This window comes from Lactuca serriola, chromosome 8, assembly GCF_051521515.1.
Source record: "Lactuca serriola cultivar US96UC23 chromosome 8, Lser_US96UC23_V15, whole genome shotgun sequence".
In the NCBI taxonomy this organism is placed as follows: Eukaryota; Viridiplantae; Streptophyta; class Magnoliopsida; order Asterales; family Asteraceae; genus Lactuca; species Lactuca serriola.
In genome coordinates, this window is record NC_136415.1 from 236,680,488 (window position 1) to 236,697,130 (window position 16,643).

Below are 16,643 nucleotides of genomic sequence, written 5' to 3' on the forward strand. Positions count from 1 at the left end.
ATTTAGAGATAGGTATACAAATATTAAAAATATATATTATGTAACTATTATAGCTATTATAACCAATAAATAAGCAAACAAACAATTAAACTAGCTAAATAACTTAACCAAGTTAGTTTTTTAGACATGTTTGTAGCTGATTGTAATCAACTAAAAGTTAGTTTTTAAACATAAATAACAAAAGGCAAGTCTAAACTCAAAAACCCAAATCAAATATCATCTAGATCTTCACAGACAAGCTCATCATCATCTTGAACAGATGACAGCTCAAAATCTTTATAAGCAGCTACATCATTTTCTTCCTCACACAAGTTATTGTCATCATCCTCATCTATTAAACATCTTCCTCTGGAGCTCGATGCGGACTTGTCAATAGCCCCCCTATTCCTGCTTCTTGTAGAATAAGGTGGCTCACATGCCCCAACAGCATCTGCAACTTGACCCCATGTTAAATTCTCACCCTCGAAGACTGGGGCATCTTCCTCCTCTTCTTCGCCTCCCATCAACCACTCAGTCGGATCTAGAACATTTGCATCGTCCAATATAATTGGGTCAATCATATCACGCATATTGTACCACCTTCTTAAAGCCCGATTATACTTGATATAAACAAGGTCATTCAACTTTTGTTGCTCTAGCCGGTTTCTTTTCTTAGAATGTAACTCCATAAAAGTAAGTTAAAAATTATAATTATACAAAGTATATCTATACTTAAATTCACAAAAAACGAGTTACTTACATGTTCAAATACGCTCCAATTCTTCTCACAACCTGACGAGCTACAAGTAAGACTTAGCACCTTGACCGCACACTTTTTTAATGTCAGGGCTGATGCTCTATATTGCATCCACCACTCCGCTAATTTAGTAACAAAATAATATAAAGAATTAAAGATATGTTAAAAATTATGATCATACAAAGTATATTAATTTTATATTATTTACCTAGTGCAATTTTTACTCTCATTTTCTTCGCTATCGGGTTCCCAAAGATCCCTTGTGCACTTCGGTATATTGGGAGCTCGGCATGAATCTTCATCTCCTCATCCTCATTCAATCTAATTTATGAATACACAACATCAATCCACTCATCACTTCATCATCATTTTCCACATTCGGATTTTCATAATACAGGCCGGATTCAAGTAATGCCCAGCAGCATGCAAAGGTTGATGCAATTGGCAATTCCACCTCCAGTCAATGATTTTGAAGACTTATGCATACTTATCTTCTTTGTTTTTGAAAGCCTGAGCAATCGCCTCTTTTGCTCTATCCATCGCCTCATATAGGTAACCCATTGGAGGCTTTCTCTCTCCATCAACTAACTGAAGCACACTTAACAACGGACAACCAATTTTCACTACAATATCTATAGTGTTCCAAAAGTTAGGCGTCAATATAGTATTTTTCGTGTGCGTGCCTCCATCCAACTTTGAAAACTTGCTTCTGTTCCATTGTTCAGAAGTGAACATTTTTTTTAAATTCCTCTTGTTAGCCTTAAAACAATTCAGGGTGATGAAAGCTGGGGAAAATCGGGTCTTTGCGGGCCTCACCATGTCCTTTTGCCCGGTGAACTCTCTCATCATATTAGGTAGCAAAGTACGATTGTAAATATACGTGTTCACCGCGATTGCCTTATCAAGTGTCCTTTTTAAATGTGGCAATTTGAAGATGTCTTCAAATATCAAATCTATGCAATGCGCTGCATAAGGAGTCCAATAGATGTGCGGGTATTTCTCTTCCACAAGCTTGCCAGCAAAAACATTGTTGCTAGCACTATCTGTGACAACTTGAACAACGTCACGCGGGCTGACTTGTTCAGGCTGACTTGTTTGATGAAACGGTCAAATAAAATGAACATATTATCACCGGTATGTGAATAACTAGATGCGTCAACCGATTCAAGGAACATACTTCCTCAGGGAGCATTCACTAAGAAATTTATTAGTGCCCTTCCTTTTCTGTCCCTACATCCATCTGTCATTAAGGAACATCCATATGTTGTCTTTTCAGCCTCATTTTCACTCATAATTTTCTTAGTGTGCACCTTTTCAAGCTTCAACATCGGGACTCAGACCTCATGATAGATAGCTAGGTGGTTTCATACCGCAACCATGTCTAGCTATCACTTCAATTGCGGGCCTAGACTATCGTATTTCACAGCATTGAATGACACACCGGCATCATACATCCAACGTGAAAACTTTTGGACCGCATCTGCTCTTAAACTTTTTTGGACATCTTTATGTTGTGAACTTCCAACCAAATGCCCATTTTTCTTACCCTCTGTTTCAGATTGGTTGTAATACGCATGCATAGGCCCTTTAGTGTTTTTATTAGTTGCGGTTGATCTGGAGGATGAAACAGGGCAACGCCTCTTTTGATTGTTCAATTCGTCATCATCTACTTCATCTAGATCCACGACATCGTCAAAGTGTGGTATGCTATTCATTGCCTCTTTTGCTTGTTTCTTCTTATCAAAAGCTTCTTTAAAGAAAGCCTTTACCTCAGTTGGGACTTTTGAACACTTTGCTACTTGAGCGTTGTCACCAGCAAGGTGGTGCTTGTGCCTTGTAATCCCCCCTCTTGACACAAAAGAACAGAAATTACATTGCACCCATTTGCTATTTCCTTCAACCTTTGTCCCATAAGCCCATCCAAGATCAATTTCTCTTTTATTAGCCATTTCTAAGAAAGTGGCAGTGATCAAAACATGAATTAAAAGTGTAATACTAAGCCTAATCATCAAACCAAAGTGAAAGACAGCAAAACCAATTGAAAACAGAAAAAAGAAAAGAAAAAAAAATAGCAAAATCTTCCAATCGGACCTAAAGTCGCCGGAGAAAACGTTGGTCGAAGCTAGAGAAGTCACCGGAAGAATGCAGGGGTTCGCTGGTGGGGTTCGCTGGAGGTGGACGCAAGGATTTGGAGGCAAAGCAAGTCCAAAGCGTAGAGGGGGGAGGCGAAGTAGCGAACGAGTATTGATTTTAGTTAGCGTCAATACGTCAACCCTAATACGTTTATTCCAGCTTTTTAAAAAAAATATAAATAAATAAATAAATAACCCTATCGCTAAATTGGCCGCTTTCTGTCACTATTTACTCCATAGCGGTCGATGGTCGCTTCGCAATGCTATTCGCTATAGCGACCGCTATGGTCGCTATTCACAACTGTGCTAATGATATTAGATGCTTGAAATTTGTCCTCACGATTGCTAATACACGATTGATGATTGATCGTTTCATAAATGTTTGTTAATAGTGATATTAAGGTGTCGCTTGTTTTTCTGAAGCAAAAATTAATGAAGTCAGCGGACCACCTTTGCAACCTCTGCAGTAGAAGAGGTGGACCAAACGGTTGTAGACTATAATAAGAAACGTGTTTGTTTTTTTAATATCTACATGTTGCTTCAGATATTAAAAAATTAAAATAAACTGATTTTATAAACCGAAAATAGTTTTTTAATACTTAAATTTTAATATTGTATAACATTTCAACAAGAATTTATGATATTTCAGCAAAAAATAATGATATTTCAAAAAAAAATAAAGATATTTTAGCAAAAAATAATGATATTTCATCAAGAAATTATCATTATTCAATATAAAAAAAAAATAAAAAAAAAAATAAAGTGAAATAAGATTTCAGCAGCATATAATCAATGATGCATCAAGATTTCAGCAAGAAGAAAAAAGAAAAGGTTGGAAGAGACGATACAAATGTTGCACCAAACAGAACACGCACGAAAGTTTTTTACTCGAAGAATATTGTTAAGCATGAAGATGGAATGGATGTTGATATTATGAGTGGGCATCAAAGGAAGGAGAAAAATAAGATGAAGAGATGAATCAAATGCTTACTAATCTGACCAAGGAGAAAATTATGTGAGCTTGTATTCATTCATTAAAGACTTCCACCCTACCTCAAATTCATGAACTTCAAGCCTCGAATTCCATATCAAGAAGTTGAATTTTTTACGAAATTCTGGATTGTTGACAATATTCAAAGAAACCTGGGAAATTGTAATTGTAATTATAAATAAGTTGAAGAATATAACATGTAGTAAATGGTTTAATACACTAAACCAATTGATTGTTTTATAGGTCATTTTATTAATTTATTCGTTAATATTACATACTACGTAAATATATTATCGTTTGGTATTGAAATATACAATCACATCATTGTTTTTGAAAAAAAAAATGAATAAACATTTACATGCATAAATTCCTTCAATATAAATTTAGATGTGATATGTCACGTGCAAAGCCTATGAATCGATTGTGGGAAGACAGTTTCAACGACTTTCTTCATTGTCTGGTCTTGGTCAGATAAAACCAACAATTGTTGTTTGCCAAAAGCTTTAAAAAAAGATTTCAACAACCATATAAAGGAATCAGTGACACACCTCTTGTGATTATCAATTCCAATACAAGGAACAAAAACCATATGGTACCTGTAAAAGTATTTGAATTAATATATTCATGAATAATAAATAAATAAATATTAAACTACAATCATATCCAACTCGTTAGTTCGAAAAGTAGCATCGAAAGAAACTACATCACCAAACTCTTTATAATTGATCTTGGATGTTTCAGCTGCCCAGAAAAGAGCATTTAACTGCTTATTCTCAACTCGATACTCAAAAGAAAAATTCTTAACGTTCTCTTTTCTGTTATCCAGCTTGTCCACTAACATCTAAGCATCACTACCACCTGTGAAGCAATTAAGACCCCTCATGTAATTTTTGAAGTCATCAATTAGGCCTCCTACAAAATTGTATCCACCAAGAATTTGTATAGAGCCTGTGAGCTATGATTGTACCAATATTTTGATTAGACATTGTAAGAATGAAAGATTTGAGTGTCATCCGACTGCCTATGATGACGTGAAAACACCATATTATCTCTTGATACAAGTGGATGATTGTGTTTTTCTTCAAATTCATACAACCACCATTTAGTAGTTCTATGAAAAACTTTAAATCATATACGCACATTGCAATGGGTCCTACGAGTGTTAGTCCTTTTAATCTTACTTCGTGTTGGGCTCAAAGTATCAACAGGAGATGTATTTAGGAGACCTTGCCGGTTACATACAAGATATTTCATGTATACAATTCCACACTTCTTTTTGTTTGTGGTATTTCTAACATCAAAACCTCTTGCATATGCATATTTTCTATACATGTCTTCAATTGCATGATCAGATGGGTATTTAAGCTCTTTTATTGGCTTAAGCTCACTAGGGATAGTAACAATCCAATAAGATTTACCGGCTATTACCAAATGTTGATCAATACAATCACTTGTTCTCTATTTACATGATTCAATGTTTGTGACATCTAAGAAGGCACAAGCTAATAACAGAGTATAAATCACAATTCAATAAATCAAATAAAATGAAATATGAATTGTCAATGAACTCTAAGTGCCTGACAACTAAAAAAGATTTTGATAGTATACCAAGAATATGCAAATCATGTAATGTGTTTGAGAATATTTTACGTACAATAAGTATAAAAAATAACATACCAGGGATTTGCATTCTTTCAGAAATATTTTCGGCAAATGTGAACTCCCCTTCATGGTGGTGATCCATACTGTCAACATTTTCAATTGAGGGATTATCATATCATCAGTTGAAAATTTTTCATCATCTCTTGACACGAATTCATCATCGATTGAGGCAGTTTCATCTTTATTCATATCATTTATATCATCAACATCGTTGGGGGAGGGCAAATCTATTATTGGATTGTTATGGAATAAAAGAATTCTATAGATTTGAGGACAACCTTGAATAGAAGATACATTTCGTAAATGTTTGTTACTAGTGATATTATAAGTGTGAAATTTGTCTTCACGATTGTTGATACACGATTGATGATTGATCATTTCATAAATATTTTTTAATAGTGATATTAAGGTGTCATTTGAGTTTTTGAAGCAAAAACTAATGTAGTATGCAGACCACCTTTGCAGCCCTCTACAGTACAAAAGGTGGACTAAACTGCTGCAGACTCTAATAAGAAGCGTGTTTGTTTTTTTAACATTTGCATGTTGCTGCAGATATTAAAAAATTAAAATAAACTGATTTTATAAATCGAAAATAGTTTTTCAATACCTAAAATTTAATATTGTATAACATTTCAGCAAAATTTATGATATTTCAACAAAAAAATAAATGATATTTCAACAAAAAAAAATTAAGATATTTTAGCAAAATATAATGATATTTCATCAAGAAATTATCATCTATACTAATAAATAAAACTCATTTTCTGCCACGTCATGTCCTCATTGATTTGGACACATGACATTTTAATAGGTTTTTAAATTTTATTTATTTCCACATGTAATTTTCTGATTTGTTCACATATCACAACTTAGATCGGTTACAATATTGAGAAAAATAAATAATTAGTTGAAAAAAAATTGATATATTTGTAATGTAATAAATGTCATAATTAATGACAACTCTAAAATTGATTTTTTCTATACCCTCATTTTACCTCTCCTCTCGATAATTTGTTTTATAGATACGTTAAAGGGTTGATTTTTTTTCAAATTTTTTCATAATAAGTTGGTTTTCTTATGTGGACCTGGTTTGCACTTGTATACATCTTTACTTAAAGAACGCAAAAAAGCAAATAAAAAACCAACTTTATAACACATATTCTCTTTATAGCACATATTAGCTTTTTATTTATTCCAATATAATATAATTTTATGATTTTATTGTATTTTATATGTGTGTTTTAACAAAATACACAAATTACAACAAATTTGTTTATTTTGCTCCTCTCATAAAAACTACTTTATACTATGTCATAATACTGCATTGTATCGTTCTTTTTTATCATGCTTTTTGTTTTTACACCATAATAGCATCATACTTGCATTTCTATCCCTTAATAGCATCATAGTTTCATTTGTATCACATAATACATTATGTGATACAAATGAAACTATGATGCTATTAAGGGATAAAAATGCAAATATTCATTTCTTGTAACAACCCCGTGTAGTATACGGGTCTCACACCTAGTTATTCAATATTAAAAAAAGAAAAAAAAAATTCAACAAAAATAAAGAAAAACATAACAAAAAAAGGTGAAGAAGATTTCAGCAGCATATAATCACGATTCATCATGATTTCCGCAAGAAAAAAAAAGGTTGGATGAGACAATACATATGATGCGCCAAACAGAACACGCATAAAAGTATTTTATTCCAAAGACTTCTAAAAAAACAAACAACTGCAAGATGAAACATGTTGTGCATGTGCTGTATCGCGCAACAATAAAAGGTCTGAAGAGGTTTTTTACGAAAAACAAACAACACCTGACTGTACTGTAATTATAGGAGGTTACCATTGAAAGAGTCATTAAATATGATTAGCCAATCCAAAAATGCCATTATTAATGTAAAATTATATAACTTTTTTATTTAATAAATTAGAGATGAATATTGATTGGCTGAAATTTGTTCTCATGTTCTCACTTTAAAAAAAGTTTTCGTATATATATATATATATATATATATATATATATATATATATATATATATATATATATATATATATATATATATATATATATATATATATATATATACTTTTCGTCATCATATCTTGGGTTTCCTTCCAACATATTATCCATTTTCTCATATATTTCATCAATTTTTGGGTCTTCACCATCACAAATTTGATCAACATATAAATTGGTTTCATGGTGCGTAAAATATTTTCTACTTCACCCCAAAAGTCATCACCTCTGATATTGTTAACAATCTAACCACGTTCTAGTGTGTTCATCGCCTTGTTTCACCCACTCTCTCTGCAATTGTTGTAGAAAGGGTCTCTCTACTAGTGATTAACCTCTTCAACAAAATGTAGTGAGAGGCAAATTGGGTTTTTGCAATCTTCAAAAGCTCTAACTTTGAATTGTCCCTAAATATAGTCAAAGCTTGTCCATGATTTACAAAATATTTGACAATCATTTTCTCTTTTCTATGTGTCTTCTAACCAAATGAACTCACTTGAAAAGTCATTAAAAACCATGTTCAAGGTATGAACACAACATGTTGACCAAAAAATATGCTTGTATATACCTTTTCGACTTCTTTTCCCGCAACTTTACAATTGTTGGTACTATCCGTCACAACACTAAGAGCATTACTTGGGCTCGACAGAATCAATGGCATTGCCAAGGAAATCAACAATTGCTTTACATGTTTTCTCTACCCTAGAAAAGTCAATGGCATACATGTACATAGAACCTCGACTGTTAACAGCAAGAGCACTGAACAATGGTTCATGTTTGATATTTGACCACCCATTGGATACTACAAAAAAACACCGTATGAATAACATGTATCTTTATAGGTGGAATTTAGAAGTAGTTTAGAAGTATGGTAGATTTGTTTTTTCAAATAATAATAATAACATGTATCTTTTAAAAATGTCAAGTCATTCTCAACATCTCTCACACATTCATCTAGTAGAACAGTTCTTGCTTTCTCACTAGATGAAGCTTTAGAACCTCCACATGCCTTTCTTAATTCATTTACCATTTTCACAAAATTGTGGATTACACAAAACATTAAACTAAATCCCATTTACACATAAAGCCCTCATAATTGTAAATCAACCACAATTCTCTCAATTATGGCAAAAGATTTCTCTATTGGTTTGTTAGAGCTCAAATTATGTTTATTTGTAAAAACAGAACTTTTTAGGGATTTAGATACTCCATCCTTTTCAGCCTATTCTTTTGCAACACTTCATAAGTGTCTCGGTCTTTCATTACAACAGGAGACCTTTTAATTTAAGCTTTTCTTTTAGTTCGGCACAAACAAAGTGAACGTAAATTCAAGTGTATGAGCTAGTAAATGTTCCATGGCAACGTTTACAAACTCATTTGATTCCAGCTTGGAATCAACGATTTCTAGTTAAACGACGTTCAAATTCCAGTTTGTTGATCCCATTTGATTCGAATTTATAGTTCGTGTATCGGAATCCATGAATTCCTGTATAGAAATCAACGGAATTGCCGCAATCAAATTTTGGGAACATCAATTTCATCTTTGGAAACGCAATCCCGAGGGAACCCGATACACATACATATCGCATTTCGATACGATCAATCAGGTACAAAAAATGTGGCTATCCCAACGAATTATGTGACTACGATATAATTTCACAGAATTGGTTGAGATTTTTGCTAATCGTTCCAAGTTATTTGTAGGTTTTGTTGTCAATTGTAGAATACGAACACTATCGACTCAAATTCGATCATCCAAAGGATAATCAAATTCAAATCTATCTAAATCACATTACATTCAATCAAATATTCTCTTGAATAAATGATATAGCTTGAAAGTATGTTATTGGACCTCAAGATGAAATAGGAAGAAAGTTGCATATTTGTACCTTAGTCACAAAAGCTTTCATGGTGGAGGCATCAATATAATGAAGCAAAACTCCATGTTGGAGGGAAAGGTAATGTTACAGCATGTTTGAAGCTTCCATAAGATGTCAAGTTTGCAATGTGTTATGCAAGCAAATACACAAGGAAAAAGAAAAAGAGAGAAATTTAGTGATATGTATGCTTGATGACACTTTAGGAATGAATGTAGAAAACATGAATTACGATGATGAACTTCAAATGCTCAACCCACAAACAACTCAAATAAAAGATAGAAAGAGAATGTTCATCTTAAGTTTCAATTACATATTTCCCAGCTATATTAGTTTTGAGGGGTTTGGCATCATAATAGAACTACTACAATAGAACTACTTAAGGCACAAAAACCTTCTTTATGTTTACTATTTGATGATCTTTCTAGACTAGTCCTACACATAGTCACAGAAATCGCTAGGGTAAGCACGATCTGCGATCCAAGTCGTTCGTACCAAAATGTGGTACGAACGTGTACCATGTACGCTCCGGGTCGCGACACAAAACCATAAATTGACGTTCCAGATCTTCAATTCGAACGTACCAGATGCTATAGCAATCGCAATTTGCCTAATTACAATACGCGTTTGCAATCAATTGGAAACATGGGTCGGAATTTCAAGAGTCGATCGACTCAAGAACGTTTTTTGTAACTGAACAATTAACTAGCGACTTTTCAAAATTGAATTCATATTCTGTAATTAGGCCTATATTAGACTTCCATTCCATGGTATTTTTCATTCAATTGTATTCCAGAACATCAAATTTCAAATTTTATAGTTTGGTTATTGATCTTGAATACCGATTACCGATTATAGTAACAGTAGAGAGTAGACTTACTATATCATGGTTTTTGGAAAGAAAAGAGGGACTAATAGTTGTGAGGAAGATGGAGGACAACAATCACAGTCACAACAATACCTGGAGGAAGAATATCATTATGTTGATCTTAGCAATGAAGAAGACAACGAGAATCAACAATCAGAAGCTCATACAACTCGTGGGAGTCAAGGTACACAACCAAAAACACAAAGTGTAACATTGACATGGAACATTTACGAGGTCGTATATCCGCATTTATACTCATTTTTTTGGTGCTCAACTCGGAAAAAAAAAAAAAAGCTTAAATTAAAAGGTGTCCCGTTGTACTAAGAGACCGAGAAACTTATGAAAGGTTGCAAAAAAAAGTGAAAGAGGCTGAAAAGTTCGGAGTCTCTAAATCCCTAAGAAGTTTTGTTTTAACAAAAAAAACAACTTTGAGCTCTAAAAAATCGATAGAGCAATCTTTTACAATAATGGAGAAAAGTGCAGTTGATTTGAAAATTGTGAGGGCCTTATGTGCTAGTGGGATTCCATTTAATGTTTTGTGGAATTCTCAATTTCGTGACATGGTAAACGCATTAAGAAAGGCACCTGAAGGTTATAAAGCGCCATCAAGTGAGAAAGTAAGAACTGTTTTACTAGACGAATATGTTAGAGATGTTGAGAAAGACTTGATACCCTTTAAAAAAACATGGTCTTCACACGCTATTTCTATTGTATCTAATGGGTGGTCAAACATAAAACATAAACCATTGCTCAATGTGCTTGCTGTAAACAGTCGAGGTTCTATGTTTATGTATGCCACTGATTTTTCTGGAGTTGAGAAAACAGGTAAAGCAATTGCTCAATTTCTAAGCCAAGCAATTGATTCTGTCGCCCCAAGTAATGTTCTCAGTGTTATAACGGACAATGTCGCCAATTGTAAAGCTGTCGGAAAGGAAGTGGAAAACATGTACAAACATATTTTTTGGTCGTCATGTTGTGTTCATACCTTAAACCTGGTTTTTAAAGATTTTGAAAGCGAATTTATTTGGTTAGAGGACACATATAAAAAGGGGAAAACGATTGTCAAATATTTTCTGAATCATAGACATGCTTTGTCCATTTTTAGGGAGACTTCAAAATTGGAGCTTTTAAAGGTTGCAAAAACCCGATTTGCTTCTCAATATGTTTTGTCGAAGAGGTTATTCATTTGTAGAGAGGCACTATCTACAACAACTGCTCGTAATTCGTGGAGAGATTGGGTGAAACACGACGATGAACACACTAGAACAACTGGACAACTTGTTGTTAATCATATAAGAGATGAGGACTTTTGGGTCGAAGTTGAAAATATTTTACGCATCACGAAGCCAATTTATCGGTTTATCAAATTTTGTGATGGTGAAGGCTCGAAAATGGGCGAAATTTATGAAAAGATGGATAATATGTTGGGGGAATACAAGATGTGATGAAGGAAAATATGTATGTGTCGTATTTCCCTCAAGTGCAACAAATTGTATTGAACAGGTGGGAGAAAATGAGCATCCTGTTACATTGTTTAGGATTCGCTTTAACTCCACGGTTTTACGATAGCCGCTATCTTGAAACATTGGCACCGGGTGGAACTCGTAGAAAAGCGCCAAACCTTGATAAAGAAGTTATACAATGTGTAATGGAAGCATTTAATCGCATTTCTTAAAACAGAGACGAAGAACGATTGTTGCAAGAACAATTTGCCACATTTAACATGAAGAAGGGTCTTTATTCTCTGCCGGCAGCTCAAATGGATGCGGTGGTCTACTTATGGAGCGGAAACACAGGAGTTAGCTGATGTGGCAAAAAAATATTGTCACAACCTATAAGTATCTAACCAGCTAAGTTGTAAAACGGCGGACAAACTTGTTTTTATACATTCAAATATTCGTTTGAGTTCAAGGTTTACCGAATAATATAAAGAAGGGTCACACAAAAAGTGGGATATAGATCCCGAATCTACAGAATTGGAAGGATCGATGCTAGAAGACATAGAATGGGAAGACCTCGAGAAGACAAAGATAATGGCAATGGAAAAAAACAAAGGGTGGAGTAGTGGATTAAGTTAAATGTTTGAGTTTTAAGTTTTAAGTTTATTTTTTTTGTTTTGACTGTTGATGTAATCTGTTTTGAATTTTTAATGTTTGTTTCATTGCAAGTTTTAAGTTTTGGTACCACAATATTTGGTACATCTAATCAGAGCGTCTAGAAGCATACCCCCCCCCCCCCCTAAATAAAAATGAAATCCAATCATTGAAAGAGGTGAAGAAACAAGAACAACAAGAACCTGAGAAGAAGTAAAGCCATAACGAACACATATGTGATTTCTATGTTACACAGGCAAACAGCATTGTAATCTTGAACATAAACAAGCTTCACCTGCAGAATGTAAGAAAAACACAAAGACATCTTGAAAAAAATACATAAAAAAATAACAAAGTGCTTCCATTTATCTGTGAATTATGCAGAATGTAAGATCAAACTGGCAATTAAGCTCCAAATGTTGAGAATAAACTTCAATAAACTATTGTAGCTCACCTAATAGTGTGGATTTTACAGCTTCTTTCGCAGGATATACACATCACTCTCTTCATACGCATATTCTGGGTGTAGATGATCATGTGGCACTTTTTCAACATCAAAAATCCGATTACATTGCTCCCAGAACAACAAATGAGCTTCAGGCGACCTCACTTGATACCCTAAAAGAACCACCCCTGTATCACTAACCATTGACTCCATCGCCGCCAGTAGCGGCGCTACCGATTCCTCTATATACACCACATCAGCAGCGATTACGATGTCAAAAGGCGGTTTTAGGGCTTTGATTTGGTCCGAATTAGTCCAATGGAGTTGCGCCGTTTTTAACATCTTACCTAACACAGGTTTGTTGCGTTTCAAATTGTGTTTCAGTGCCGGCATGACGGGTGCGATGTCGGTAAGGACGACGTCTTTGAGGCCGAGAAGGTACAGACCCATGGCGGCTACACCACAACCGGTGCCGAGTTCAACGGCGCGTTTGTTTGGGAAGTGAAGAAGGGTTGCGTAGGGGTTGTCGGTGGTGGAAGTGGAAGAGAGCCACCGCTCGGCGAATTTGACGAGGACGAGTGAACAAGGCCAGACGGTGGTTCCGACGTGCATTGAGCCATTGTCTTGGTGAAAGGAAAGCTTTGAGTTGTTGACTGTGAGATCGATCACCGGTGAATCTGTGAAACGCATTGTGCCCTTTCCGATCTTTTTTTCACTCTCCTCCTCGGCTGTGTGAGTTTATCGTTTATGTATTGTTAACATTGGGCTTTTCACAAAGAGGCCCAACTTAAAAATCTAGACCCCAATACACAATGATATTCAAACAAAATTTAAATTTGTGACATTTAATCACAAAAATGTGAAAAACTATAAATTATATCAATTGATTTTTCTTGGGCACGTATAATTCGATTTTTTTTTTCTATTGTGTTACTGCAATCGGATAAAATCAGTTTTACTGGTTTTGTGCCCAAGTATCAATGTTGCATTGTGCCTGATTATCAATGTTGCAGCAATATAACATCCTACTTGGCTAGCAATATGACATCCTACTTCGCTATATATGACATCCTACTTCGCTATATACATATGGACGAGCTTATATTTTTTGAAGGCAGGTCACTTGACCCACTTAATTTATTTTTTCCTACAAGGCAATCAAGAGTCCTCACACTTTAATGTTTTTGACAAAAAAAAAATATAAATTAAGATTTCTGAAGCCTATATTTTATATTTTAATAGGAAACTACTCAATTAATTTGTGTGTGTGTGTGTGTGTGTATATATATATATATATATATGCATTTTCACCATATCATTTCTTCTCTCACTTTACACAGCATAGGCATAGGAACTGATGTAGGATCCATAAATGAGTTCAATGCCTAAAGAAATCATGATTATAACGTTCAATTAAATGAAATGAATGATCGAGAAGGTAAATAATATTTCGGTCTATTTGATTAAAAGTAAGTAGCTCAATTACAACTCAATGTAAGAACTCACAAAAAGACTTGCTCTCACTACTAACTACATCCCTGTTTATAGGAAATAATAAGGGAGTCGGTTAGGAAGATAACCAACAAAGTTATGACACATAGGCAATGACACGAGACATTAACTAAGAAGAAAAGTCACTGTGAAACTATAAGTGTACTAAATTATGAAAAAGACATATTATCAAAATATTACAATGAAGACAAGATATTACATTTAAACCTTTCGCAATAGACAAAGACATAATATAATACATGATTCTGGGACCTAACATCCCCCCCCCCTTTTGTGTCGACTCTACAAAAATAGTCTTCATGCACTTTCAGCAAATATTTTGAGGAGCATAGCAAAGCAATAAAGTTTGACCTGTAATCCACCACTTCAACACGTCGAATACACTCTTCACTTCTTCCTTTGAATTGTTTTTACAAAACTCAATCTTAGTAACGATTACATTTAGAGTTTTGGTTTTGTACTAATGTTTGTTTTGTATATAAAAACATTTGATTATTGTTGTAACATCCCATAAATTATGAGGTAATAATTTCATTTTTAATACAATCAAAACACCAATTATCTTTTATTCAAACATTTAAAATTATTTCATAATAAAACAGCCATCAGAGTACAATCTCAAAATCATCACAATACGGAAACATGGGTGGATGCGTTGCGATCATGTCAGACCCTTCCCTTTCAAACCAGAAGCACCTGAAACCATAACCATAAAAACTGTAAGCACAAAGCTTAGTGAAATTCCCAAAATACCTCATATCGTACACACCATTGGGTCTAGCCCTCACATTGGGCCCAACCAGCATATTAGGCTCAACCCACCATAATGAGCCTAGCCCTACCAAACCAATGGGCCTAGCCTGATCGAACAAATGCAAAAGTCACAAAGACAGTTAGCACCTCCATAACATACAATGGTCCTAACCCTTCCTGATTCATGGACCTAGCCCTACATACTAATATGCCTAGACCGTTATACAATGGGCCTAGCCCAACATACAAATAGGCTTAGCCCAACATTCCATGCAAGAGTCACATAAACCTCTAACATATCAAAACCTAGTGGGCTGGCATTGGTTCCTTCGACCCACAAGAACAGTAAGGAGACTCACCTCTACCGATGATAACTGAAACAACAGTTGATCCGCGGCGAACAGTGTTCTTTACACTAAACCGCTAAACCAAAACCAGAAACAAACATAATCAATAATTAGGGTCTAACCCAAACCCATGGTTAAGTCCATTCCTCATCATGATGAGGCAAAAGACCATTTTTCCCTTCATATATAAGCCCAACTAAACTAAGCCCAAAACTTTTAATGGCCCAAGGCCCAAAATCAATCCATTGTGCTTCTGTTGAGAATGCCTGGCTTTCCATCCTATAACGCATGGCGTCCGAACGTTAGGCGTTCCCATGAAAACGACTGATGTTTGCTCGCTGATTACCAACTTCTAAACCAATGTCTTAATGGCTTCAAATCTCATGTCCAAACTTCTAATGCAATCATAATGGGATGTCTAAAGCCATAAAGTTGCAAACTTTATGGCTATGCATGGCTACAATGAGCCCAACACCAAGATCCTAACTCAAAATCAACTTTAAGGCTCCAAAGCTCTTGCATGGACGATTATGAAGACCCAAGATTACATTTTATAATTCTAGACTCACTATTATGCTTGGAAGGACAGTCCTAACCTCTGGAGCATTCCAAACTCACAAAGATCAACTCTTTGGGACCAAAAACAGCATAAACTACCCTTAAATCAATATATAACAAATGAGACGTCAAGATATGAACTTTATACCTTAAAATGATGATCCAAGTTGTCAAGAGTCCAGATCCACAAGCTAGAGAGCAACCACAATACTCCAAAGATCTTCCTTTTCTTATCAAGAACACTAAATGATACCAAAAAGATAAAGCAAGGTTTCAAACTCTCATACACACTTAGGATTTTTGAAATGAGGATGGAGGCTGGAGTGGTCAAGGATTTTGTGTCCATAATGTTCTTTAAATATGGTGCAAACCCTAAAATTAGGGTTTGGTCTTTGAGTGCAAATGTCTGGCATCCATCATAGAACGCCTTGTGTTTAAACGCCTAGCGTCTTATGTCAAACGCCTAGCATTTGGACCAAAGTGACAAAAATAAACACAACAAGGTTAAAAGTGTAAATACTTGGAAACCATGGGGTTACAAATCTCCCCGGTTTATTGGTCCCTTCAGGATTATCGCACACTTTCTTTCTAAAAATTCTAACCTTTTGACTCTATGAAATCCTAATTTGATTCGACCAAGAA

General features: G+C 34.7%; 3 protein-coding genes across 3 annotated transcripts; 1 reads left to right on the top strand and 2 right to left on the bottom strand.

Annotated features, from left to right (window-relative positions):
* Window positions 1–209: 209 nt before the first annotated feature.
* LOC145067952 (uncharacterized) lies at window positions 210–2,685 on the bottom strand. Its single transcript, XM_079014973.1, has 5 exons — window positions 2,129–2,685; window positions 1,224–1,826; window positions 945–1,057; window positions 740–858; window positions 210–662 (listed from the first exon to the last, which is right to left on the bottom strand). Exons 1-5 carry the CDS (start codon window positions 2,683–2,685, stop codon window positions 210–212), a joined length of 1,845 nt encoding a protein of 614 aa, XP_078871099.1.
* Window positions 2,686–10,311: 7,626 nt separating this feature from the next.
* On the top strand, window positions 10,312–11,738 carry LOC145067953 (uncharacterized). The gene is made up of 2 exons (XM_079014974.1): window positions 10,312–10,477; window positions 10,744–11,738. The coding sequence occupies exons 1-2, from the start codon at window positions 10,312–10,314 to the stop codon at window positions 11,736–11,738; spliced, it is 1,161 nt and encodes a 386-aa protein (XP_078871100.1).
* Window positions 11,739–12,590: 852 nt separating this feature from the next.
* Window positions 12,591–13,567, bottom strand: LOC145065924 (S-adenosyl-L-methionine-dependent methyltransferases superfamily protein). The gene is made up of 2 exons (XM_079013040.1): window positions 12,841–13,567; window positions 12,591–12,681 (listed from the first exon to the last, which is right to left on the bottom strand). The coding sequence occupies exon 1, from the start codon at window positions 13,519–13,521 to the stop codon at window positions 12,856–12,858; it is 666 nt and encodes a 221-aa protein (XP_078869166.1). The 5' UTR covers window positions 13,522–13,567; the 3' UTR covers window positions 12,591–12,681; window positions 12,841–12,855.
* Window positions 13,568–16,643: the final 3,076 nt, after the last annotated feature.